Source organism: Choloepus didactylus, chromosome 4 (assembly GCF_015220235.1).
Source record: "Choloepus didactylus isolate mChoDid1 chromosome 4, mChoDid1.pri, whole genome shotgun sequence".
In the NCBI taxonomy this organism is placed as follows: Eukaryota; Metazoa; Chordata; class Mammalia; order Pilosa; family Megalonychidae; genus Choloepus; species Choloepus didactylus.
Genome location: NC_051310.1, coordinates 5054395 through 5080409, shown reverse-complemented (window position 1 = coordinate 5080409; position 26015 = coordinate 5054395). Strand labels below are relative to the sequence as shown.

The 26015-nt window shown below is 45.3% G+C and overlaps 1 protein-coding gene across 6 annotated transcripts in view; it reads right to left on the bottom strand.

Moving 5' to 3' along the window:
* MOK (MOK protein kinase) overlaps nucleotides 1–26015 on the bottom strand; it is an 87392-nt gene that overhangs the window by 17907 nt on the left and 43470 nt on the right. For 2 of the 6 annotated variants that reach the window (XM_037831815.1, XM_037831816.1), the window contains exons 3-4: nucleotides 18950–19039; nucleotides 18647–18717 (exon numbers count right to left, since the gene is read on the bottom strand). The exons of 2 other annotated variants lie outside the window; for them this stretch is intronic. In XM_037831815.1, the coding sequence (XP_037687743.1) occupies nucleotides 18647–18717; nucleotides 18950–19039 (161 nt within the window). The remainder of the gene's footprint in view (nucleotides 1–18646; nucleotides 18718–18949; nucleotides 19040–26015) is intronic. 2 more of the 6 variants (XM_037831819.1, XM_037831817.1) reach the window with 1 other exon arrangement.

The window sequence follows — 26015 nt, the reverse complement described above, 5'->3', positions numbered from 1 at the left end:
GAGATAGTTTTACTTCCTTTCCAATCAAAATGCCTTCTATTTCTTTTTCATGCCTGATTGCCCCAGCTAGAGCCTCTAGTACAATGTTGAATCAAAGTGGTGAGCACGAACGTTCTTGCCTTGTTCCTGGTCTTAGAGGGAATGCATGCAGCCTTTCACCATTAAGAAGGGTATTAGCTATGGGTTGTTCTTTATCAGGTTGAGGATGTTCCCTTCTATTCCTAGTTTGTTGAGTGTCTTTATCACGAAAGGGTATTGGATTTTGTCAAATGTTTTTATTACAACTATCGAGATGATCATGTGTTTTTTTGTTTTTTATACTATTGATATGGTGTATCGCATTAATTGATTTTCAGATATTATATGAACTTTGCATTCCTGGAATAAATCCCACTTGGTCACGGTGAACAATTATTGTCATATGTTGCTGGATTCAGTTGGCTAGTATTTTGTGAAGGATTTTTGCATTCATAGGCATAAGAGATACTGGTCTGAAGTCTCCTTTTCTTGTGATGTCTTTGTCTGGTTTTGGTATCAGGGTAATGTTGGCCTTATAGAATGAGTTGAAAAGTGGGCTCTCCTCCTCTACTTTTTGGGAGTGAATGTGAAGGATTGGTATTCGTTCTTTAAGTGTTTGGTAGAATTTTCCCCAACTGGGCTTTTCTTTGTGAGTAGTTTTTCAACTGCTAACAGAATTTCTTGACTTGTTATGGGTCTACTCAGATTGTCTATTTCTTCTTGAGTCAGTTTTGGTGTCTTGTGTCTTTCTAGGAATTTGTCCATTTCATCTAAGTTATCTAACTAATTGGCATACAATTTTTCAGAGTATTCCTTTATAATCCTTTTTATTTCTGTAAGGTCAACAGTAGAGACCTTCTTTTTATTTTCTTTGTTAAACTAGCTAAAGGCTTGTCAGTATTGGTGTCCTCTCAAAGAACATGCTTTTGATTTTATTACTTTTGTCTACTTTCTATTCTCTATTTCATTCATTTCTACTCTAATTTTTATTATGTCCTTTCTTCTGCTTGCTTTAGGTTTATTTTCTTCTTTTTCCTAAATAAGTTAGGTTATTGACTTGAGATCTTTCTTCTTTTTTAACATAGGCAATAATTTATACCTATGAATTTCCTGCTAAGCACCAGTTTAGCTGCATCTCATAGTTTTTGGTATGTTTTCATTCTTTTTTAAATATTTTCTAACTTCCCTTGTGATTTATTCTTTGACACATTGGTTATTTAGGAGTGTGTTGTTTAATTTTCATATATTTGTGAGGTCCCCAAATTTCTTTCTGGTACTGATTTCTAATTTCATTTCATTATGGTCAGAGAACACACTTTGTATTATCCCTATCCTTCTAAATTTATCAAGGTTTGTTTTACAGCCTGGCATATGATCCATCCTGGAGAATGTATGCACGTGAGAAGACTGTATGTTCTGGTGTTGTTGGGAGGAGTGTTTTATAGATGTCTGTTGGGTCTAGTTGGTTTACAGTGTTGTTCAAGTCCTCTATTTCCTGTTGATCTTCCGCCTACTAGTTCTACCCATTACTGAAAGTGGGGTGTGAAGTTGCCAAGTATTATCACTTAATTATCTACTATCATCATTTAATTATCTATTTCTCCTTTCACTCCTGTCAGTTTTTGCTTCATATATTTTAGAAATATGTTGTCAGGTGCATTCATGTTTGTAATTGTTATATATTCCTCATGGATTGACTCAAATTTTATCACTACAAAATGTCACTTTATCTCTAATAACATTTTAAAGTCTTTTTGGTGTGATAGGATAGTCACTAACTTTCTTGTGGTTGCTATTATCATGATACACTCTTTTTTTATCCTTTTACTTTCAGTCTATTTGTATCTTTGACTCTAAAATCTGTCTCCTGTAGACAGTATATAGTTGGATCTTGTCTTTTTAATGCAGTCTGAAAATCTCTGCCTTTTGATTGGACCATTTAATCCATTCACATATACTTTTCTCTGATAATTTCTTTGTGTTTACTGTGGGGCTTAAATTTAACCTCTTAAATCTATAACAGTCTTGTTTTTCTTTGATACCAACTTAACTTCAATAGGACACGTAAACTATGTTCCCATGCTCCTCCATTCCCCCACCTTTATATAGTTGTCTAAAATTACATATTTTACATTGAGTTCAAAACCACTGATTTGTCATTAGAGTTTGTGTATTTCATATCATGTAGGAAGTAAATAGTGGAGTTACAGTTCAAAAATTATTGACTTCTGTGCCGGTTTGAGTGTATTGTGTCCCCCAAATGCCATTATCTTTGTGGTCTTGTGTGGGGCAGAAGTTTTGGTGCTGGTTGGATTTGCTTGGAGTGTGCCCCACCCAGCTGTCAGTGATGATTTTGATGAGATGTTCCCATGGAGGCGTGGCCCCGCCCATTCAGGGTGGGCCTTGATCAGTGGAGCTATATAAATGGGCTGACTCAAAGAGAGGAAACAGAGTGCAGCCGGGAGTGATGTTTTGAAGAGGAGCAAGCTTGCTAGAGAGGAACGTCCTGGGAGAAAGCCGTTTTGAGGCCGGAGCTTTGGAGCAGATGCCAGCTGCCTTCCTAGCTGGCAGAGGTTTTCCGGACGCCATTGGCCATCCTCCAGTGAAGGTACCCGATTGCTGAGGTGTTACCTTGGACATTTTGTGGCCTTAAGACTGTAACTGTGTAGTGAAATAAACCCCCGTTTTATAAAAGCCTATCCATCTCTGGTGTTTTGCATTCTGCAGCATTAGCAAACTAAGACAACTTCTCTTTGTGTTCCATTGTGGTTGGAGAATGTGCTTTGAGTATATTCAAAAAATTTTTTTTAATTTATTGAGGTTTGTTTTATGTCCCAGCTTATGGTCCCTTCTGGAGAAAGATCTGTGATCACTAGAGAAAAATGAGTGTCCTGGTGATTTGGGATGTAAGGTACTATATATGTCTGTTAAAATTCTCTATATCTCTTTCTCCTTTCTTTGTTTCTCTGTTGGTAGGGCTCCCTTTAGAATTTGAAGTAGGGCAGGTCTTTTATTGGCAAAGTCTCTCAGCATCTGTTTGTCTGTGAAAAATTGAAGCTCTCCCTCAGATTTGAAGGACAGTTTTGCTGGATAAAGTATTCTTGGTTGGAAATTTTTCTCTCTCAGAATTTTAAATATGTCATGCCACTGCCTTCTCACCTCCATGGTGGCCGCTGAGTAGTCACAACTTAGTCTTATGTTGTTTCCTTTGTATGTGGTGAATTGCTTTTCTCTTGCTGCTTTCAGAACTTGCTCCTTCTCTTCAGTATTTGACAGTCTGATCAGAATATTTCTTGGAGTGGGTTTATTTGATTTATTCTATTTGGAGTTCTCTGGGCATTTATGCTTTGTGTATTTATATTGTGTAGAAGGTTTGGGAAGTTTTCCCCAACAATTTCTTTGAATACTCTTTCTAGACCTTTACCCTTCTCTTCCCCTTCTGGGACACCAATGAGTCTTAAGTTTGGACGTTTTATTTTATCTATCATATCCCTGAGATCCATTTCGATTTTTTCAATTTTTTTTCTCCATTCTTTCTTTTGTTCTTTCATTTTCTGTTCTGTGGACTTCTAGGACACTGAGACATTGTTCAACTTCCTCTAATCTTGTATTGTGAATATCCAGAGTCTTTTTAATTTGGCCAACAGTTTCTTTTATTTCCATAAGATCTTCTATTTTTTCATTTACTCTGCAATGTCTTCTTTATGCTCTTCTAGGGTCTTATTTATGTCGCTTATATCCTGGGCGATGGTCTTCTTGATGTCCTTTAAATCCTTTGCCATGTTTTCATTCCTCGATTGTAGTTCTTTGATTAATTCTGCCAAGTACTGAGTCTCTTCTGATATCTTGATTTGTTTGGAGTTGGATTCTCCATAACTTCTAGTTTTATCATATGCATTAAGATTTTCTGTTGTTTCTGGCCTCTTGACATTTGCTTTGCTTGATAGAGTTCTTTCAAGTTGTAAAAAAAAAAAAAGATACCAATCTAATTTTTCAGAAACACAGTTTGGTGACGTACACTTTCTCTAACTAACCAGCAGATGGCGTCTGTGAGTCACCTATATTCCTCAAGTCAGTTCTCAACCTTGTCCCTGTGGTGTGTGGGGAAATGATTCTTGTGGGGTTCAGTTGGAGAATTCAGTTTGCGTGTGTTGCTGGAGCCGTCCGCCCTGAATGTCAGGCATGTGTACGGGTGACCAGGCAGGAAGGGCAGCTTTACTATTCAAATTCCCCAGTTTCCCAGAGATTCAAGGCCGCCGCCAGAGTCTAAGCCTTCACTTCATTTCAGCCCCAGACCCTCTCTCTTGCTGTCCCACAAACCACCGGACTTGGCGTAGCGTCCCTGGATTCTCCGAGCGGGTCCCCCCTCCCCGCCGCAATCCTCGAGGATCTCTGCCGAGGGAATGCCGTGCTACGTCACCAGTGCGCGCCATCCCTCAAGGGAAGCCCTGGGCCGCCGGGCCGTGCAGGGGCGCTCTCAGCCTGATGCAAAGATGGCCGAACGGGGTGTCTCAGCCCCCTCCTCCTCGCACAGTTCCTCCTTCCCAGCTCCGGGACAACTGGTGGGGCTTTGGGCTGTGGGCACAGCCTCGGGCAGGAATTTATCCAGCCCTCCGGGGAGCCAGCTGCTAGCCACGGGGTTTCTTTCAGCTTCCGGCTCTCCCCTCCATTCCCCCGGCCCCAAGGGTATCTGCAGCGGACTATCCTCCAGGCCAGACACCAAGAGGCCAGCCCAGCCCCCTCTTGCTGTGTTTTACTGAGTGGTGCCCACTCCTGCAATTGCAGCCGCTCCTGGGTTTTTCCTTTTTTTTTAAAAAAAGAGCCCATCGGTCTCCAAACACCAAGCCCTGGCTTCCCCACAATGCCGTGCAGCTGCGGGTCTTCCAGCCAGCTTACTCACTCGTTTCAAAATGCAGACTCCCGGTTTCACCAAGTATACGGCCCCTATGATACTAGCAGACCTCGTCCAGCTGGTGCATCGCTGTAACCGGTATTCTGGGTCACTTTCTGGTTTTTATCTAGTGTTTTTCACAGAGGTGTTTTTTTGCCCTGTCTCACCTAGCCACCATCTTAGTTTCTCCCATTCACATATACTTTTATTATTGATATAGTTGGATTTAGGTCTCCCATTTTACTTTTTGTTCTCTATATGTCTCATCTTTTTTGTTCCTCTAGTCATTCTTTACTGTTTTTTTTTCGCATTAAGTGAATATTTGTATTGTAGCAATTTAATTTCTTTAATGATTTTTCACTATATCTTTTTCAGTTATTTTCTAAGTAGTTGCTCTAGGGCTTACCATATACATATTAACTTCTCAGAATCAGCTTCAGATTTATACTTAGTTCCAGTAAGACACAGAAATGTTACACCTATATAATTCTGTTCTAATTCCTTTCCCCACTTTTTGTGATGCTGCTGTTAAACATATTACATCTATAAATACCATGGATTTCTTTGTGTTTATCCTACTTGGAGTTTGCTGAGTTTCCTGTATGTGGAGATCAATGCTTTTCAATAAGTTTAGGAAGTTTTCAGACAAACCTTCTTTAAATATTTTTCTGCTCCTTTCTCCCTCTCCTCTCCTTCCGGTATTCCCATTACACATGTGTTTGTGTGTTTAGTGGTGTGCCACATTTCTCTGAGGTTCATTTTTCTTCATTCTTTTTTCTCTTTGTTCTTCAGCTTGCATAATCTCTATTGATCTATCTTCAAGTTCACTAACTCTTACTTCTGACAGTTCAAATGTACAGTTGAGCCCCTCTAGTGAATTTTTCATTTCAGTTTTTTACTTTTCAAGGCCAGAATTTCCATTTGGTTATTTTTTTATAATTTCTATCTCTTTGATGCAACTTTGTCATCACACCTTACTTTACTTCTTTAATCATAGTTTCCTTTAGTTTTGAACACATTTATAATAGCTATTTTAAAGTCTTTGTTAAATTCAACATTTGGTTGCTCTCATAGGTTGTTTCTGTGGCTCGCTTTTTCTTGGGTGTATGGATCACACTAAGTTAATTTTCAGCTACCAAGGTAATTTTTACTAAACATTCTCAGTAAGAAGATTCTAAAGGATAACGTGTAAAAAAGTTAACTGAACAAATGATAATCTATGCCACTCACTGTCAATACCAACTGAAGGAATATGGCTGCCCACGTAAGAGAACGCCTAACACCCGCCTCTTCCCACAAGCTCTCCTGACGGGACTGGAGGGCACGCAGGGGGCCGCTGCAGCACAGCCAAATGCCCGTCCGTGTCCACCTCTGCCCCGAGGCTGCGCCCACAGCCCTAAGCATGCGCGTCCGCACAGATGCACACACACACATGCTTGCCATACGTATGACCCAAAGAAGAGCCCTGCATCATGTCATGGACACAGTGTTCCAAGAGAGAAGCCCGAGGCCTTGACAGGCAGTGGGAGGTCAGAGTTCGGCGTGGAGCCTGCGCCCCCTGAGCACTCCTCTCTCATCAGCCATGCAGAACGCAAGGAGGAGAGCCTCCGCATCCTACCACTCTGCAGCTGGGTCATCTCAGGCAAGTGCTGTAAGTTCCCTAAGACTCGATTTCCCTGCCTGTAAAAGGGGCTTGAGCTCACAGGACTGGGAAGATCAAATTCAGTAATATAAGACAAGCATTCTGTAAACTGTAAAGTAATCATAATAATTATTATTGAAGACATTATGAGCCAGGCACCACTCTAAATACTTTACAAATATTACTTTACTTAATTCTCATGACAACCCTTCGAGTTAGGCACTATGATTATCTTCATTTACTGACAAGGAATACAGCACAATGAGGTTAGCCAAGAATTACCATCATTCCACACTTCTAGAAATGTGCATGCTCTAAGCGAAAACGTTGTATCATGGGAGATTTGTACTGCATCAGCCTGTATAGAAAGGAACTGCCTTCCTATACAGTTCCAGGTTACTGTGGACCACAAGATACTTCGCATGACACTTGGAAGGCAGAAATGAAACAACAGCCATGTTCTTTTTCTGCTCAGATGGTCAGGCAGGCTGTCATAGCTCACGCAGGCTGCTGCTTTTCTACTGGTTCATCTTGCGGTCCCTCTGGGTCCTCCTTTTCCCTTAGCTTCATCACTGTGAGGAAGAGGCCAGCTCTCCCTACGGGCCACCACATCGCTGAAGCTGGAGGCGAGAGTGGAGAGACGGAAGCAGGTCCGATCTGTCTTTTTTTTTTTTTTTTTTTTTTTTAATCTTCATTTTATTGAGATATATTCACATACCACGCAGTCATACAAAACAAATCGTACTTTCGATTGTTCACAGTACCATTACATAGTTGTACATTCATCACCCAAATCAATCCCTGACACCTTCATTAGCACACACACAAAAATAACAAGAATAATAATTAGAGTGAAAAAGAGCAATTGAAGTAAAAAAGAACACTGGGTACCTTTGTCTGTTTGTTTCCTTCCCCTATTTTTCTACTCATCCATCCATAAACTAGACAAAGTGGAGTGTGGTCCTTATGGCTTTCCCAATCCCATTGTCACCCCTCATAAGCTACATTTTTATACAACTGTCTTCGAGATTCATGGGTTCTGGGTTGTAGTTTGATAGTTTCAGGTATCCACCACCAGCTACCCCAATTCTTTAGAACCTAAAAAGGGTTGTCTAAAGTGTGCATAAGAGTGCCCACCAGAGTGACCTCTCAGCTCCTTTTGGAATCTCTCTGCCACTGAAGATTATTTCATTTCCTTTCACATCCCCCTTTTGGTCAAGAAGATGTTCTCCGTCCCACGATGCTGGGTCTACATTCCTCCCCGGGAGTCATATTCCACGTTGCCAGGGAGATTCACTCCCCTGGGTGTCTGATCCCACGTAGGGGGGAGGGCAGTGATTTCACCTTTCAAGTTGGCTTAGCTAGAGAGACAGGGCCACATCTCCGATCTGTCTTGTGGGTTCCGGTTTGTTCTTGCTTCTCCCGTTCACACCCTTTTTCCCTCCCCTGCGGCCTGCCTGGCAGACTTCAGGCTCCAGCATCAGAGGAAGAGGCAACCACCTCACTGCTGGGGGAGCTGCCCTGCATTTGCAGAACTTCAAGTCCCTACAGAAAATCCCTTAGTTTACGTCGCTCCCAGTGGTTGTGCTTTCTGACCAAATTCTGGGTCCATATGGGTAACACCAGTTTGGCCACAGAGAGGCACAGCTGTTAGCTAATGCACTCATTAGGGCCGTATCTCCTTTATTTCCATTCTTGCCCAGAGAACAATGGATTGCTCAAATGTGAGTACATGGCAAGAGTATTGCCTCTGTGCTAACATGGCATAACAATAAAATCTACAATTTACTCAACATCTCTGAGCCTCAATTTTCTCATCAGTGAAATGGGGGTGGATAATCCCCACTTCTCACAGTTCCTGCAATCTTAAATGTATGAAGATGATGGTTCTTAAAAACTGAACTTTGTGCAGAGAATGAAAGGATCACCCAGAGGACCATGAGCAGCACACAGAGGGGCACTTCGGCTTCTCCATGTAAAACCCCGTCCAGTGCCCACGACGCTGCTGCAGCCCGTCCTGAGCGCAAACACACAGGGCACCACCCACAGGGCCTGAACTTAAACACTGCCTGACAGCGTGTTGTTCTTATTGCATGTTTATCAAGCAGAGGACAAACACGCTCCTTCAAAAAGGAACCGATCCTTTGATGTGCTGAGCCCTCGAGCATGGGACTTGCCCTTATGAAGCTCATTACCACAAAGGAGAGTCTAAAGTTGTATGTAATGGTGCCTAAGAGTCTCCCCCTGAGTACCTCTTTGTTGCTCAGATGTGGCCCTCTCTCTCTCTAACTGAGCCATCTCGACAGGAAATCTCTCTGCCCTCCCCCCTATGTGGGACCCGACTCCCAGGGGTGTAAATCTCCCTGGCAACACAGAGTATGACTCCCAGGGATGAATGTGGACCCGGCATCGTGGGACTGAGAGTGTCTTCTTGACCAAAAGGGGGATGCAAAATGAGACAAAATAGTTTCAGTGGCTGAGAGATTCCAAATGGAGTCGAGAGGTCACTCTGGTGGACATTCTTATGTACTATATAGATAACACCTCTTAGGTTTTAATGTATTGGAATAGCTAGAAGTAAATACCTGAAGCTACCAAACTCCAACCCAGCAGTCTGGACTCCTGAAGACAATTATATAATAATGTAGATTACAAGGGGTGACAGTGTGATTTTGAAGACCTTGTGGATCACACCCCCTTTATCTAGTGTATGGATGAGTGAAGGAATGGGGATAAAAACTAAAGGACAAATGGGGTGGGATGGGGGGATGATTTGGGTGTTTTTTTTTTCACTTTTATTTTTTATTCTTGTTCTGGTTCTTTCTGATGTAAGGAAAATGTTCAGAGATAGATTGTGGTGATGAACGCATAACTATGTTATCATACTGTGGACAGTGGATTGTATATCATGGATGATTGTATGGTGTGTGAATGTATTTCAATAAAACTGAATTTAATAAAAAAAAAAAAAAAAGGAACCGATCCTGCTAATGAGATCAAGTACTATCTAGGAAGACAGAAGCCACAACCAAAACGGAATGTTCCTTCCTGTTTTTCAGGCAGTCACCCTCGACTTTCCTCTTTCTTACATCCCACATCCGATCCTTCAGGAGGAATGTGTCCAGAGTCCCTCTCCCCACCTCCCAGCCACCCCCTGGGACTGAGCCACCACCACCTTCATCGGGGTGACCGCACCAACCTGCTGGCTGGCCTCCCGCATGGAGAATCTATGCACAACTCAGCAGCCAGGGGGATCCTTTCACAACATAAAACATCACGTTCCTCGTCTCCTCAAAATCTGCTGTAAAAGCCAATGTCCTTCCCCAAGCTGATGGGGCTCCAAGGATCCCACCGCCACGGCTCCCCAAACGCTCCCTCTCTGGCCTCTTCCCCTCGCTCCCTTCAGCTCCCCCTTCCCTAGTCACTGCCACCATCCTGGCCTCCCTGCTCTTCCCGTCAGCGTCCACCTCGGCCTCGGCCATCCTCTGCCTGGACATGCTTCCCTGGACTGCCAGGGACACACGCTCTTGCCTTCTCTAAGTCTTTGCCTGCTCAGTGGCGCTTATGTCCCTGCCGTCTCCGGAGGTAATTCCGGACCTGGAAGTTCCTCCACCCCGTGATGCCTGACACCCAGAGCCATCACTTCCATTCCTCAGAGCCAAAGTCACCTCTAATCCTCTAGAGATGTCCACAGAGAACCATGATGTGTAAGCACCAAATCGTGAAGACGGCACCACGTGAACAGCCAACTGCTGGACTTCCCCGATTCCCAGCAACTCTCGCCTGCCGGCAGCTCTGCAAGCAACACCCGCCCCACGGTCGCCGTCAGCCAGGAGGCACACACGTGAACGCGGCCGCGACTCCCGGGCCTGGGCAGCTGTCCCCGTGAGGTTTTAGTCCCCAAATCACATGAGGACATGTGAGCAAGGAACGCGAGTCCGACTGTTGTTGTCTAGACCCTTCTGCTTTCATCTTCTGGCTAAATCAAGAAGACACTGGCATTCAGCTAACAGGACGGGTGCTTCTGGACGGGAAGAAAATCCTGGTGACAAAAATACTGCATCACCCACGCTCTCAATGGTACAGATCCTGATATTGGAAGGAAAACAAAGACAGCAATCTCTGAGTCAAAACATAAGGAAAGAGATTGTGGTGATGAACACATAACTATGTTACACTGTGGACAGTGGATTGTATACCATGGATGATTGCATGGTGTGTGAATGTATTTCAATAAAACTGGATTTAATTAAAAAAAAAATAAGGAAAGGTTAAGAATGCCACCACACATTCATTTTATGTCTGTTTTCCTTTTTATATATGCACAAAGTGACAGAGGGAAAAAATGTCTAAATACATCTAAAAGGGCTCTTTCAATAAGGATAAAATGAAAAATGTGAAATGAAAGGAAAGCTGAGTCACACCTGAATTAGCAATGTTTTCTTTTTTGTTGGTATATAAAAATGGTGCATCTTATAATTAGACGAAATACAAAGATACAACCGAACTAACCTGATATGGAAATGTTATGCAAAATAGTTATCACGTTGCGTGGTAATAAGGCATAAATTCTGAGCCATTCGTGGAAATGAGCTGGAATGCTACTTTTCCATCAAACTAAGCCGGTTTTGTTTTGCTTTCCTAGTTGGTTTGTTCCCCCGTATCCTGGACCTTATTTAGGATGCCTGCCCCACCCACAGCCTCTAGAAGGAATAACCCACTGGGCCAGGAAGAGCCCACGCTATGAAAGTGACCAGGATTTCTGGGCCTGGCCCATGGCGTTTCCTCCATCCATAATTTGAACTCAGAACCCAAGTCTGCCCAGAGAGGAGAAGGAGCCAGGGTCGGAGACCGGAGGGCCTCAAGGGGTCAGCGGAGGCCTCGGCGCCAGAGTGTTCCTGGTCCGGGTCCCGGGAAGCCTGGCCGGCCTTTCCGCAAGAGCTCTGTGTGTCTACAGTAAACTCTGTCCTCTGACTTGAACAAGCTGGGGCACATGCTCCGTGCAACGAGAACAGTCTGACCACAGCACTCGGTTCCACCGACAGCACCCTGGTGGACCAGCCCGAGCAGAATCCTCACTCAGCAGCAAGACCCGAGGCCCAGCTGACCGGCCCCCGTCAGAGGGCTTCACTGGGCTTCGGCTTCAGTGGAGAGTGTCAGACAAGCAATAAATAAGCAAACCCGAGTCAGGCAGAGTACAGAGATAAGGAAATAAGACGGGGTAGGGGAGCAACTCAGCAGAAGGGGAGCACCACGGGGCTCCGGCGAGGGCTGAGGCAGGTCCTTGGCACACAGGCCCCTGAGCCTCAGGGACACGGGGTCTTGGGTCCGGCTCCAGCTTTCCCAATCCACGGTGGCCTTCTCCTACCTACCCCCCACCCCTTTATTACAGGGTGGTTCAGTCCACAAACACTCCTTGCTGGGCCTGGGGTGGCTCAGACAAAAGCCCAGATGGTGCCTGGGAGCCCGTGCCAGTGGCGGCCCAGAAGGGTGAATGCCACGCTGCGGCAGGGGCAGCGCAGCTGGGGGCTGTGGGGGCTGCCCTGGGCTTGGTGGGGGTGGGGTGGGGGCAGGAAACAGAAGGGCGAGGGTGGCCGTCACCCAGCAGGCGAAGGCCCAGGAGCCCACAGGTTCTTCATCCGGCTGGAGTGTGGAGTGAGGGTGGGAAGACTGGTGGCAGGCTGGACCAGCCCATGACCCGGGAGAGTGGGCGGAAAGCACCGGAACTCAGGCTCAAGAGGCAGGGACAGCCAGCCCAGGCAGAACCCGGGCCCCGTGTGCCAGGTGAGGAGGGGGATGCGTGGGAAAGGCAGAAGCACGACCCGGTTCTTCTGGCCACCGTGGGCCCAGACACACAGCGAGTCTGGGGGACACGGGTATCGACGGTTCCATTCTCACTGAGCGGCCACTGGTCGGAGGTGCACTCATCCTCCTGGTCCCCAACCTAGAGCCACCTTGCCACGTCCTCTCGGCCTCCAGTCCTCTCCGGTGCTTTCCAAGGGCACAGGTGGAGACGGGGGGAGTTACTGAGCTCTCCCAGAAAGTGGCCAGGCCCTCTGCCGCACACAGCCCGCAGGGTGCCGGCCTCTCCCCAGCACCCTCGGCTTATCCCGCCAGCTGCCCACATCACAGGTGCACGGTCCACCACTGTCCAGTAAGGGATCCCAGCGGGGAGAGACAGTAAAGTAAATCACAACCCGGCAAGTGGCGGAACGTGTGGCGTTGAAGAATCAAAGCAAGGAAAGGGGGAGGCAGATGGCAGGGGGTGGAGTCCAGAGGGAGGCAGGGTCCGGAAGGCTCCCGACCAGCAGACCTGAAGGAGCAGGTGGCCACCGTGGGTGGCAGGTACGGACGTGCAAAGGCCCTCAGGCAGCCTCGGCGCAGGAAGGAGGAGCAAGGAGACCACAGTGGGAGGAGGAGCGGGGTGGGAGCGGCAGGGCTTTCAGGCCTCACAGCTCATGGCGAGGACTTGGACTCTGTGAGCAGGAAGCTGCAGGGCAGGAGGGACACGATCCAACCTGTCTTTAGAGATAATTGTGATCATTCTGGCTGCATGTGAAGAAAGACTGCGGTGGGGTAGGGGGTCAGAGGCAGGGCAGCCTAAGGGCACGACAGAAGCAGGGAGGCCCAAGGACACGACTGGTGTAACTCCGGCAGGAGGCAGTGGTGGGTGGGCCTGGGTGGGAGCAGCGGTGGTGAGCAGTCGGAAGACGGGGGTACACTAGGCAGGGAGACTGCTGACAGCGCGTCAGGGATGAGGCAGGTGGACGGGAGCCCAGAGCCTGAGCAGTGAGGAGGCAGAGCTGCCATCAGTGGTGTGGGGGTCTCTGAGGAAGGTGCAGGCACGGTAGGGAAACCAGGGGCTCAGTGCTGGGCAGGGGGGCTGTGAGGTGCCTCTGGGACCTGCAAGTGGCGACTTGGCATGAAGCGACATGGGTCTGGAGCTCAGGGAGCAGTCAGAGCTGGCACCTGCCTGCAGAAGGTGTGAAAGGCGCGGGGCTGGGTGGGTTCACGCAGCAGGGCCTGCAGACAGAGAAGGTCCAGCCTGAGTGGGTCCGGGTGAGACCAGGGGAGAGAAGGCAGAGGGGGCAGGAGGGCATCTTTGTGGAGGAGACTGGTGGTGAAGGGGGCAGAGATGGGGCAGGGGCTGGAGGCCCTTGGTAGCCGAGGGGCCGTTCCGTCCTGTCTGCTCACTGGCGAAGGCGAGGGCAGAGGACTCCAGCCAGCGGGAGGTGCCGCACTCGCATCAGGGGCAGACCGGGTGGCAGATTCCACGGTGGGGGGCACGTGGACATTCCCTCTGGTTGCTGATGTTTCCTCAGTGAGCTAAGAGGAGTCTCTCCGCTCTCACACATGCTTTAATATCTCCATAATGAAAGGTTTCAAGAAAAGCAGCAGGGCTAGCAGCCGAGAGCAGAGGAGTGAGTGAGCTGGAGGTGTGAGGAGGGAGAGAAGGTGTGGCCCAGGGTGGGAGGGGGGCTGGGGCAGCCAGGGCCATGGGGGTCTCCCCTCTGAACCCGGCTGTGACAGCAGGGTGCCACCTGACACACACCTCCTGCAAACCCCTCTTCTGTGCTTGTTTCCAAATGGCAGGGAACCCTGAAAGAGCGTCCGGGACCTGGGCACACACTGGTCTAGATGCTGAGACAGCGCAGCTGTCTCACTCCCGAAGTCGTGGCCCGAGGTATGTCGAGGGGTGCCGGCTCCCTCATGACAGTCGCGGCTGCACCTGAAGGTCTGCTGACCCAGGCCACCCACAGGGGCCGACTAGGTCCCGGGCTGTGGGGGCACACGGGAGAGGGGAAGGCCTCCCCTTAGAGGTCTCGGTTCCGGGAGGAGGCAGGCTGGTGCCCGGGCTGGCAGTGTGCAGAGGGGGCAGCAACAGCTTCTTCCTTTCCCAGGGGCCGAGGTGGCAGCCTCCTTGGCACCTAACCTGCAGAGCCATGTTCGGAGGGTACTTTCTAGAAGCTAAGCCTAGGGTCTGTTTCTTCATTCCTCCCAACGATTCTGTCAAACTCCCTGCATCACACTATAAACTCCTTCTGGGTTAAACTCGTGAGGGTGGACGCTGCTGTCTGCGGCTAGAGAGAAGACAGTGAACGCATCCCCCTTCAGCTCGCTGCCTCTTTAGACAGCAGCCGGAGAGGCCCTCACCGCGGCGCTGCTGGAGGATGGACTGTGGGTCACTGGCCCCGAGGAGCGGAGGGCCGACGCCAGGAGCGAGTGCCTGGAAACCTGCACAGCGACTCGATGTTGCTGTGACAGCCAGGTGACCATTTTCCTGAGAATTCATTTCTGTTGAGTTTTTACAAAAGCACTGCTCCACAGCTGTGACAGCTAAGCACATGACCATTTTCCTGGTAATTCTTCTCACTGTATTTTCTAAAAGCACTGCTTTTCAACAGATTAGGGAAAAAACCTGGTTTTCCACAATAGATGGTTTCAGAAACACCGGTCCAAGCATCAACTGGAAGACACCTCCTCCCCACTTTCAGACCCACCAAGGGCCCCCACAGCACTGGGGCTCCCCGCAGGCCCTGGCCTCTCTCGCTGTGTGGTCGCAGGGCCTTTGCACTTTGCCTCCCTCCCCATCGCCTGGGCCTGCATCGTGGTAGCCCTTGACCTTGTCTGACTCTCCACGGCAGCATGTGGCCCCTGGGGGCAGGTATTGTGCCCACTGTGGTCCCATGTGGCCCCGCTTCTAGAATGGCCCACGGCAGGCAACAGCCAACAAGACACCCTCACCTGCACTTGGCTAATTCTCCCTCTATCCCACGGAAGCCACCACTCCTCCCCCACACATTCTTTCCGTACCTCTCCAGCCCATAACCACTGCTGCCTCAGGTGCTGGCTACTGGACAAAGAGAACCCCAAGCAGTTCGTTTTCTCTAAAGTTTGATGTTCATTAAGTTTATCTCTACAGTAAACTATAAACCCATCGAATATCTAAAAACACATCTTCTGTGCTGCTTCTCTCCCTCCACCAGCACCTTGCACACTGCTGGGCCCCTCGACACTGCCAGGCACCTTGATCCTCTGCCAGGTCCTCTCACACACTGCCAGGACCTGCGGCACACTGCTGGGCCCCTTCACACCACTGGGCCCCACGACACTAACAGGCCCCTCGGCACTGCCAGGCCCCTTAATACACTGCTGGGCCCCTTGCATGCTGCCGGCCATGTAAATAGGCAACTCAATAAACATCATGCAGTTGATATTTTCTCTATTCCAATATACTCTTTTTTTGAGTATTTTATAGTGCTTCAAAAGTCTAATAACATGAGACCTAGTAACTGAAGTCCCACAGGTTTTTCTATCAGCAAAAGCACTAACTGATGCAGTTTTCAGTAGGTCGACATTGTCATTGGCGAGAGCAAAGAATCCGTGAGGGCCTCCTCGTTTGGGCCAGGGCCAGAGACCCAGGTTTCAGGATCACACTTGAGCTTAAGTCCTGGTCTGCATTTATTAACAACCAAGCTTTGCATTCTGACTTAATCCTCCCAGCCTCAATGTCCCCCTCTCTAAAACGGGGGTGATGCAGCAGTGCCCGCCACGTGGGCTGGCAAGGGGCCGGATGCCCTGTGGGCCCGGGCTGCCTGAGTGCAAACCCAGTTGTTCATCTTGATAACAGAGACAGCGTTGCGTGAAGATAAAACACGTCAACTCATACACAGCACCAAGAAGGAGCCCGGCATGCAGTCAGCTCCACAACGTCTTAGCTGTTGTCATCATGATGCTACTTTAGCAATTCTAACATTTTGACTCTTCACATCTTATGAACTCTGAAATCAGGATACATGCTGTATTATTTAGTGTCCTACAAACCCTGCCAGCACTGCTGACAGACTTTAACATCTCTGAAACTAGGACATCCTTGCCAGTGGTGGCATCTCAGATCCGAGGCACTCAGCACAGCACGTGGCCTGGGAGACACTAGACATGAATGGAGTGAATGAATCAGCATGGTCTGAATGTCCATCTATCTGCAATAGTCTGTTTTCCAGTCTCTCTCTGTAGACAGACACTGAAAGAAATGGATCTGAGCTCTCCAATAACACCATTCCCCTCCTACTGGAAATCATAAGATATTTCTTTCTAAACAAACCTTTCTCAAATGTCTAAACATACAACTTGCCAGAAATTCTCCCCACCTTGAGCTTTAAGATGTCACATGTTAGGAAGCAAAATATAAGAGTTCTAATAAAAGACATATATCTTACGTGGAGAGAATTGTCACTAAACAAAAGACGTGATTATATAGGTTCTTTAAAAAGCAAAACATTGGCTTACTGGTAAAAAGAACACTGCAAATGAAACTAATAAAAGATAGTGGTTATCTCACTTGTACTTGATTCCCTACACAGATGCTGTTAGATATAAATACACAGAGAGCTTCCAAGTGAAAAATCTCTATTAGATATTACGTATCTGAAAATGTAACCAGAGAGTAACACCTCATTTATCCAGTCCATTTGGAATAAGATGTTTAACAAGTGAAATTTCCAGATAAATGAGCCTTACTCCTTGAACATAAAACTCTTTTTTATTCTAACCATTTAAAATGGGAATCTTTCTAAACCACTGAAGTATCCTGGCTACCATAATCCACGATGGACTGTGCTCTTCCCAGCAATCTTGGGGAATCTGGAGGCTTGCGACTGTTTACCCAGACTGCTCTCTGTCTATATATAATTTTTGTTCTCATGTACATGTTTTACATTTTCAATCTCCTCCCTCTCTATTGGAATGTCAGCTGTCACTTTCTGCCACTACTGTGTACCGGGTTCTAGAAGCCTCTTCCAACAGCTCTATTTTTAATAGGTTGCAGGCCAAGAAACCAGATCGCTAAGTTTGTTAGAACTGGACTTACAACAAGATTAAACTAAGGTCAGAGTGAGGGGCTTGCCTACCAATAAAGGATACAAGGTTTGTAACTTATAAGAAATACTTTATATTCCCAGATACAAGGCAATCTCTCACTTTGCCAATGAGAAGATCCCAAAGTTTTTCAACCAACTTATATATATAAACTTTGATGAATGTAAAAAAACTTGTCTAGTTGGTGTAGGTATTTTATTAGTAATTTGCCAACCTAGACACATTTGAAATCACAAATAGAATATATTAATTTTGAAATAAGGCTTTTTTCCACTCTTCCATTTCATAAAAACAATTTTATTTGAACTCTTCACGTGCATCTTCAACATCAGTGCCTACTTCAGCACAAGTATAACTCCTTGATCTCACAGTTTTCATAGCATATCGTCTTCCTTTGGGTCTAAATTGTTTGTAATAATGGCTGATTTTAAATCATCTATCATAATGTCACTAAAATCCTAATTCAAGCCACGAAGCCACTCACATGACTTCTGGGCAGCTGATTTTTTCCTTCTGTCCTGTAGGTTTAATGTGATCAGGAAAATGTAACCCTTCCTGCGTTGCTGTTTTAGGGACAGTGACAAGGCGCACTTACCCTGACACCAAATGCCTGCAAGGGTGGGGTCGGGCCAGGAGCACCTTCCAGTGTGGGCCAAGTCCTCTCCCTTCCCTCCTCTTCCCATCCGTGATTTCCAAACCAGCCCTGACTGCGGCTGTTTCAGGCCAACGTGGTCCCCAAACAGTGCTGTGTTGTCCCAATAAGCGAATGCACACACACCCTGGACCAGGAGAGACTGTGTGGGGACCCACAGAGGGGGAGGCCCCTCTCCACTGAGGGGCTTGGGGGTAGAACAGAAGGCTGAGGAGCAGAAGGGCCGTGGCGAGCCGTGACCCCCCCGAGTCGGGCAGGCCTGGGAGCAAAGCCCCCTCCCCAACCGCCTGCGGGAATCAAGGCCTGAGCTGTGGGGGCTCTGTCCGGCCACCACAGCCTCCCCCTGCACCAGGCTGACACCCCGAGGCTGTAGCTGTGCTTCTTGCTGGCAGCCAGGCTCTGGACAGACGGGATGGAGAACCACCTCCGGAGGCCAAGCAGGGCTGTTCTAACATGCAATTACCACACTATGGGGAGGAACGCTTTTGAGAACTAAAACTAGGCAGATGTGAACCACAAGCTTTAAGAGAGGATTTTAGATTAGCTTTCAGATTATTCTACGTACCTCGTATTAGCTCATAAATATTCATGTCCATAAGTTCACATATTAGTGCAAGAGAACCAGATTTTCTGTCACTGAAGAAGAAAGCAGTTTTTAAAACATTTTTTCTTGTCTTAATCAGAAAATATAATCAAATCTTTAATTAATATTTGTCCAAATAAAAATGTGACTTAAGATAAAATGAGAATCTTACTCTCTAAGCCACAAAGCAAATTTAAAATGCCTACCATGGTTTCCTTTCTTTTTTAAAAAGAGAATTAATCATCATCAAATGTAGGTAATTTTTAAAGCCCCGAGCATACTTACAAAACAACTTCATGCAATGTAAGGATATTTGGATGTGGATTCAGGCGTCTCAGAGCTTGAATTTCTCGTAGGTTGTTCACTTGCTCAATACTATTTTGTAACAAAGGTAAAGACAAATAACTAATTTACAATTTGGGTCAGCTTGAAAATTAGGGTTATTAAATAATTAATTATTATCCTTGACCACAAGTGAAAAAAAAAAAATATTTCAAACAAGTTAATCAGGTTTATTTCTCCTATTAGAAGTTGAAGTTAAGCACACCTCCTTTCTGCATTATCTTATAAATACATTAAAATGTTTCCTCTCTAAGCTCCTGAAAGAACACCTTGGTAGTTTCTTTTATAATTAATAAATGTAGAAATAGATACTAAAATTCCTATTAATCAGTTTATGGGAACTTCCCAACTGAGCAAGGTACATGCAATCTGAACAGAAGCATTTTAAAGTACCATGAACAGACCCCTCACCTCCTTATTTTAATGAAGGCTGGACGTTTTTCCATATCCTTCACCTGGTGTCAGGTGCTCTCTCAGCAGGTGCATCGGAATCGCAGGCTTTTCTTTATGAAAACTGCTCTGACACTGTACTCCCACTGAGAATCACGCTGGCTCCAAGTGTGACAGAGGCTGTGGCCTGGGTGGACTGTCACAGCCCTCTACACAGAATCCTGGTGAGATACACACTTCCCCACGGGGGTTGAGGGGGGGACATGGATTCACCCCCAACTAATCAACCAAGGCAACCAGGAGCGTCCATCTTGGAGGCTATGAAAGGAACTAATTATGAAAATATTCTTTCTTTGAAGTGACAAAACTCTGTTCTACTGACTTTTAACATATAGCATAAGGCTCAGCTTCTGTTTGGTTACTCAGAGTACTTACACTTAATAGTACATTATTGTTGTTTTAAGTCGACATAGCTGAATATTCTAAGCCTTTCCCATGCTAACCAACAAATGGGAGGCTGATACACAAGAACAGCCTGAGTGTCCTTCCAGGTCTGAAGAAGCCACTCAGCCGCAAAAGGGCATTTCTCTGAACTATCAGAGAGTTAATGACTTTCAAAGATGTAGCTGTAGACTTCACCCAGGAAGCGTGGGCTTTGCTAGACACAACACAGAGAAAGCTATTCAGAAAAGCGACATGCGACAATATCAATCATCTGGATTCACTGGGATGTCAGGTGTGCAAATCAGATGTTCTTTCCCTGATGGTACAAGGAGAGGATGTGTGGAGAGAAGGAATAGGATTTCTTCAAACTCAGAGTCCAGGTGAGCTCCAGAAACCTATGCATCAGTAGTGGAAGGGCCTCATCAGTTAGTGAGTAGGTTCTAGAAATAGCAACCTCAGGTCTCCTTCAGTGACTTATGACTTCTCAAATGCAGGTGAGGCTATTAGTAATTATAGGCTGCAGAAGTGCCACTGAGATGCAAGAAATGATACTCCTGCAATTTACCTACCTGCAGAAAGGACAATTCTAACCTCATGTCATTGCAGAAATCATACACTCAAAAGAATTACTTTCAATGTAATTATTTCCAAGAAGTTTCCACTCTCAGATCCACACTGACTCAACATGCATTATTTCCCACGACAAGGAAACTGTATTTAAGCAAACCACTTGGAAAACTCCTTGGTGACCACTCATCTTTTAATCAACATGAGCATATTCCCACTGAAAGTAAATCATATGAGAGCCATCGACGTGTCATACGACATGAGAAAACTCACACTGGAGAGAAACACTATGAATGCCATACATGTGGGAAAACCTTCAGTGACTATGATTATCTTAGACAACATGAGAGAATTCACACTGGAGAGAAACCCTATAAATGCCACACCTGTAGGAAAGCCTTCATTAAAAGCTATGTTCTCAAATATCATGAGAGAACTCACACTGGAGAGAAACTGTATGGATGTGATATCTGAGGGAAAGCCTTCATTCAATGCTGTTCTCTCAGAAAACATGAGCGAACTCACTGGAAAGAAACCCCATGAATGTCATCTATGTGGGGAAGCTTTATCTCAGAGTTATGGCCTCAGGAGACAGGAGAGAATGCACAGTGGACAAAAGCCATAGGAATGCCATCCATGTGGAAAATCATAATTTTTCTATTCTTTGACAACATGGAATTATTCAAATTTGAGAGAAAGCATAAATGTCATCAATCTGAGAAAGCATTCAGTCAATACTCTGACCTTAGATGGAAAGAGAAAACTCATATTGCATACATTTTTAGCACGGATGGGCTTTAGCCCTAACTTTAACATTAAACACACCAGAGGACTCACATACTGAAGAAAAAACTTTGTAATCAATATGGCGGAGCCTATAGCCTTTGTACTATTTTAGTTGCTATAAAAAAATCCATGCAGGTGAGAATCTGTATGAATGTTATTTATGTAGCAAAGTCCTTAGATGGCCTGATGATAAATCCTATGAGACCTCATGATATAAAATAATTAAACAGGAGAGTCCTCATTTACCACTTGAATAAGAAAAATTAACACATGAGGAATTCTGTGTATGCAATGCTGGAGTGCCTTAATTTGTAATTAATTATCTAAAGTAAATAAGTGGGCTCCATAGGTATGAAACACCAGGTTGTAATTATTGTGCACTATTATTCAGTGACACCCAAGGCTTGGTGTGCTTAAAAATTAATACAGAAATAATCATGAAAACATTAAATAAGATTAAAAAGTCATAAAAATATGAAATAAGAGAGAAAAGCCTTCATTATGAGGATGAAACCCCTTGGCAGATACCGAGAAATTTCATGATGGAGAACGTATTCAATGTAAAATCAAGGGAAGTCGTTTACTGGGACTTGCGGAAGCTGTGGACGAGAGTCACTGTGTCTCCGTGGGTGCACTGTTTGAGGGGACTGAGGAGATTACTGGCTATCTGGTGACTGCTATGGAAATGGAAATGCTATACACGTGGGGATAGGAATATGTGAAGCTTGTGATTCAGGGTAAATGAACATGCTTCTGTGGGTACTTCCAATGGATCAAGGGTGGACATTTTTGGGGTTAGTAATTAAATATCTGCAGAGTAGGAAAAAAAAAAAAGAATAACCTGAGTAAAGAGAACTATAATAACAATTCTGATAAAAAAGGACCCCTTTCATTACCCTACCCTATTTCCTTCCTCATACCCAGGATGATATTCAAAATGTTAACCACAGGCCCCGCATGGCCAACCCACCCCACCAGCTGAGCAGAGTCCTAAAGGGCTGCTGTTGAACTGGGAAAAAGCCCTTCGGCTGCTGGTTAGATGGGAGGTCTGGGGACTCCCGGGTGAGGGGCAGGCAGCAGAGAGGTGGGGGGCCGGGGTGGGGCAGCACGTGGAGGGGCCAGACAGCAGCAGTTTACCACCGAACATGAGTCTGTCGATATTCTAGCAGCCACCCGGCCAGAATGGCGAGGCCAGCAGCCAGATCTCAGCTTCCTCTATTCCCCAGGCCTTCTCACGCCTTCTCACCCCAAACTTGCTCCTCACTAGCAAGCACCCTGACCCACAGAAGCAGGGCCCAAAATATGTCCCACAGAATGTTATTTCTCAGGAAAATGCTTTCTGAAGAACTTTCATCTTTCAAAAGCCTGAGAACATGCCCACTCCAGTCATTCGCGGAGAGTCACAGTTTATAATGGATGTTATAGATCTCAAACATCCTACAAAATAAAGAAAGGAGTTCACCCTTGCTTAAACCAACATTTCCTCAACTTTTTGGCCCCAGGATCCTTTTGTTACCTACTATCCGCTGATCCCGATCACCCTGGAAGTGACGTGCTAAGAAACGCCTTTTTTGCCTTGTGGGTGGGGTGGGGGGGTAAATAAGGACGCCAGTAAGGCAAAAGGAATAAAAATATCTCGTAAAGTATTCCTTTGGAACAGCCACGTGCCTGATGGCAGAACATTCTTCAGTCCCCTCTCAAGGGTCCTTCTGGGGAAAGGCCACCAAGGCCCTTACTCATGCCTGACGGGTCCCTGACTCAGGACCAGGCTGCCGAGGAATCCCCACCCCACCCCCACCCACCATGGCGGCTGCAGGTCACTGGTTCTCACCTGGGGAGACATTTGGCAACGTCAGGAGACGTTTTTGGATGTCACGAGCTGGGGAGGGTGATACTGGCATCTGGTGTGTAGAAGTCAGGAATCCTCTATGTAACCCACCCTGCACAGGCCAGCCCCCCACAACAGAGAACCATCTGCCAACAGTGCCAAGACTGAGACACCTGCGTTAGGTGGAAAGAGCAGGGAACTGACTGGAGCTAACAGTAGTTCTAATTTTTGAACACCTTATCTGAAAAAGAACTGGGTAGTCAAACAGCTGTGTCATTTAGACAAAAAAAATCTACTCTTCCCATCTTTATGTGAAAACCAGTCACCAAAGCCTGAAACATATTCTGCTTATTGCAGTAAGAATTCTTTATGCCAGCAAAGACATTACTCAGAAGTAGAAGAGACAAACATTGAGAAAGGTACATTTATCTGGGTATTGCTAGCCCTTGTTCAAATAACAGTGCTTAATAAAATTCAAATCAACTCTGTTAATTCTTTAAAAATTATAAAAAAAAATAGTATAAAAGTACTGAAAGCAACCACTTTGCTTTGGAGTAGCTTTGGATTTTGTGGTCATGTGCCATTCAGTATTCGCTTTTATTGTTCTGTTGAAAACAGAAAATATCATGGACTTGAACACAGAGGAATGTTGCCAGTCTCTACTACAAAAAAATCCAGATGATACCTATCATAAACGGAGTTTTTCTACAACCAGAAAAGGTATAATTATCAGGACTAAGTCTTTGTAAATTAAAAAAATGGTCAGTTATAAAATTTCAACATTTCAGTTTTTGGAAGAATTTTATGGAAAATAAATTTATCTAACCATCTAATCGGTAAAAAAAAATTCTCCGTAAGGTGAAATGGGAAAGTAACACCTACTAGCACCTAATAAATGCCAGGTAGTTGACACACATACAGAGTGATGGATGGTTTTCTAATCTGAAAGCACAAATACCATAAATTTTAAAACTGGAGTTGGCCTAAGTTAAGAGGAAATACAAAACTATGAGGAAAAGTATAGTCAAACAGAAACCAAAAGCATGGATACACTGCTTAAAAATTCCCCAAAGCAGCTTCAGAACATCAACAGTCTATTAGTATCCACGTGAAACAAACTTAATATATGAAAACACTGACTTAGAAAATCAGGGAAAATTAGGTAGTAATGCTTCCTCTCTTCTCTTAAGAGTTCTTCAAATTAGCAAACATCTCTATTACATTTAAAGGCGATTTGATCATAAAATCTGATGTACCGTAGCTTGAGTATAGTTATTTACTATGTTAATCAGGTCACAACTGAAGTTAAGTTTGAAAATAACACCTTAACTTCAATTATTTTAATTATTTAAGTTATAACTTTAAAAGGCTCTAGAAAAATTTTACCCTTAGAAGCTAGCTCTCATAACAGTTACTTGGAAGTCTCTTGTTATTCTTTTCTCAGTCATATAAAAAATAATTCCAGTCCAAGAAAACAGGGGAATAGGGAAGGAGCTGCAGAACCTACTCCCCTCCCCAAAGCAGTGAGTGGACAGGCAGAAGAACTGTCCAAACCTGGGTCTCCGGAGACAAGGGGAAGTGTGGGACAAAGAGACTGGGAAGCTGTGGTCAGAGACTGTCATTCCGTCTGCAGCTCCCAGCACCCATCCCCACCCACAAGGGAACCAGCGGTGGGCAGCCCAACCATCCCTGGGGGCAGCTGCAGAATGGGATGGCTTGGGGAGTCTTCAACCCCAAGTACAGAGGGGGACACAGCCCCACACTGAACCAGATATTGGCTGGTAAATTTAGACTGGTGGATCCTGCTGTTCTAGCCCAAATTGGTCAGACGCCAGCCGGCACCAGAGGCTGACCTGGGAAAGGGCCAAAAATAGCATGCCTCTGAGGGCTGAGGGGAACAGCAGGGTGTCCCTTAACACAAACCCAATCAACAACAAAGATGAGGGAGAGAAAACTGACCTTCAGAATAAACCCATCAAGATAATCAGATGCCCAGATATCAGCAAAAAATCACAAGCCATACTAAGACTCAGGAAGATATGGCCCAGTCAAAGGAACAATTTTAAGAGCTAGAGGTGATACAGAATTTAGAACAACTAATCAAAGAAGATCAAAGAAATATCCTAAATCAATTCAAGGAGTTGGCTAAAGAAATAAAGGATATTAAGAAGACACTGGGTGAGCATAAAGAAAAATTTGAAAGCATACAAAGAAATATAACACATCTTATGGGAATGAAAGACACAATAAATGAAATTAAAAATACATTAGAGGCACACAAAAACAGACTTGGAGAGGCAGAAGAAAGGATTAGCAAGCCAGAAGGCAAAGCACCTGAATTTGAATGGACAAAAGGACAGAGAAAAGAATGGAAAAATTTGAATAGGGTCTCAGGGAAACGACTGAAAACACAAAGTGCAGTTATACATGCCAGGAGTGTCCCAGAAGGAAAAGAGAATGGAACAGGAACAGAGAGAATATTTGAGGAAATAATGGCTAAAAATTTCCTCTTATAAAAAGACATAAATATGGATATCTGAGTGGCGCAACACACTCCAAACAGAATACATCTGAACAGACCCACTCCAAGACAAATACTAAGCAAGCTATCAAAAGACAAAGAGAGACTTCTGAAAGCCACAAGAGAAAAACAATTCACCACATAAAAGGAAAGCCAAATAAGATTAAGTGTTGATATCTCATCAGAAACCATGGAGGCAAGAACCCAGTGGTGTGATATATTTAAGATATTGAAAGAGGAAATTCTCAGCCAAGAATTCTTTATCTGACAAAGCTATCTTTGAAAAAAGAGGGAGAATTTAAAATAGTCACAGATAAACAGAAGCTGAGAAAGTTCATTAATAAGAGATCTGCCCTACAAAAAGTACTGAAGAGAGTTTTGCAGGCTGAAAAGAAAAGAAAGGGGAGAAAGGCTTGGAGGAGAGTATAGAAATGAAGATAATGAGTAAAAGTAACTAAAAGGATAAAAAGAGA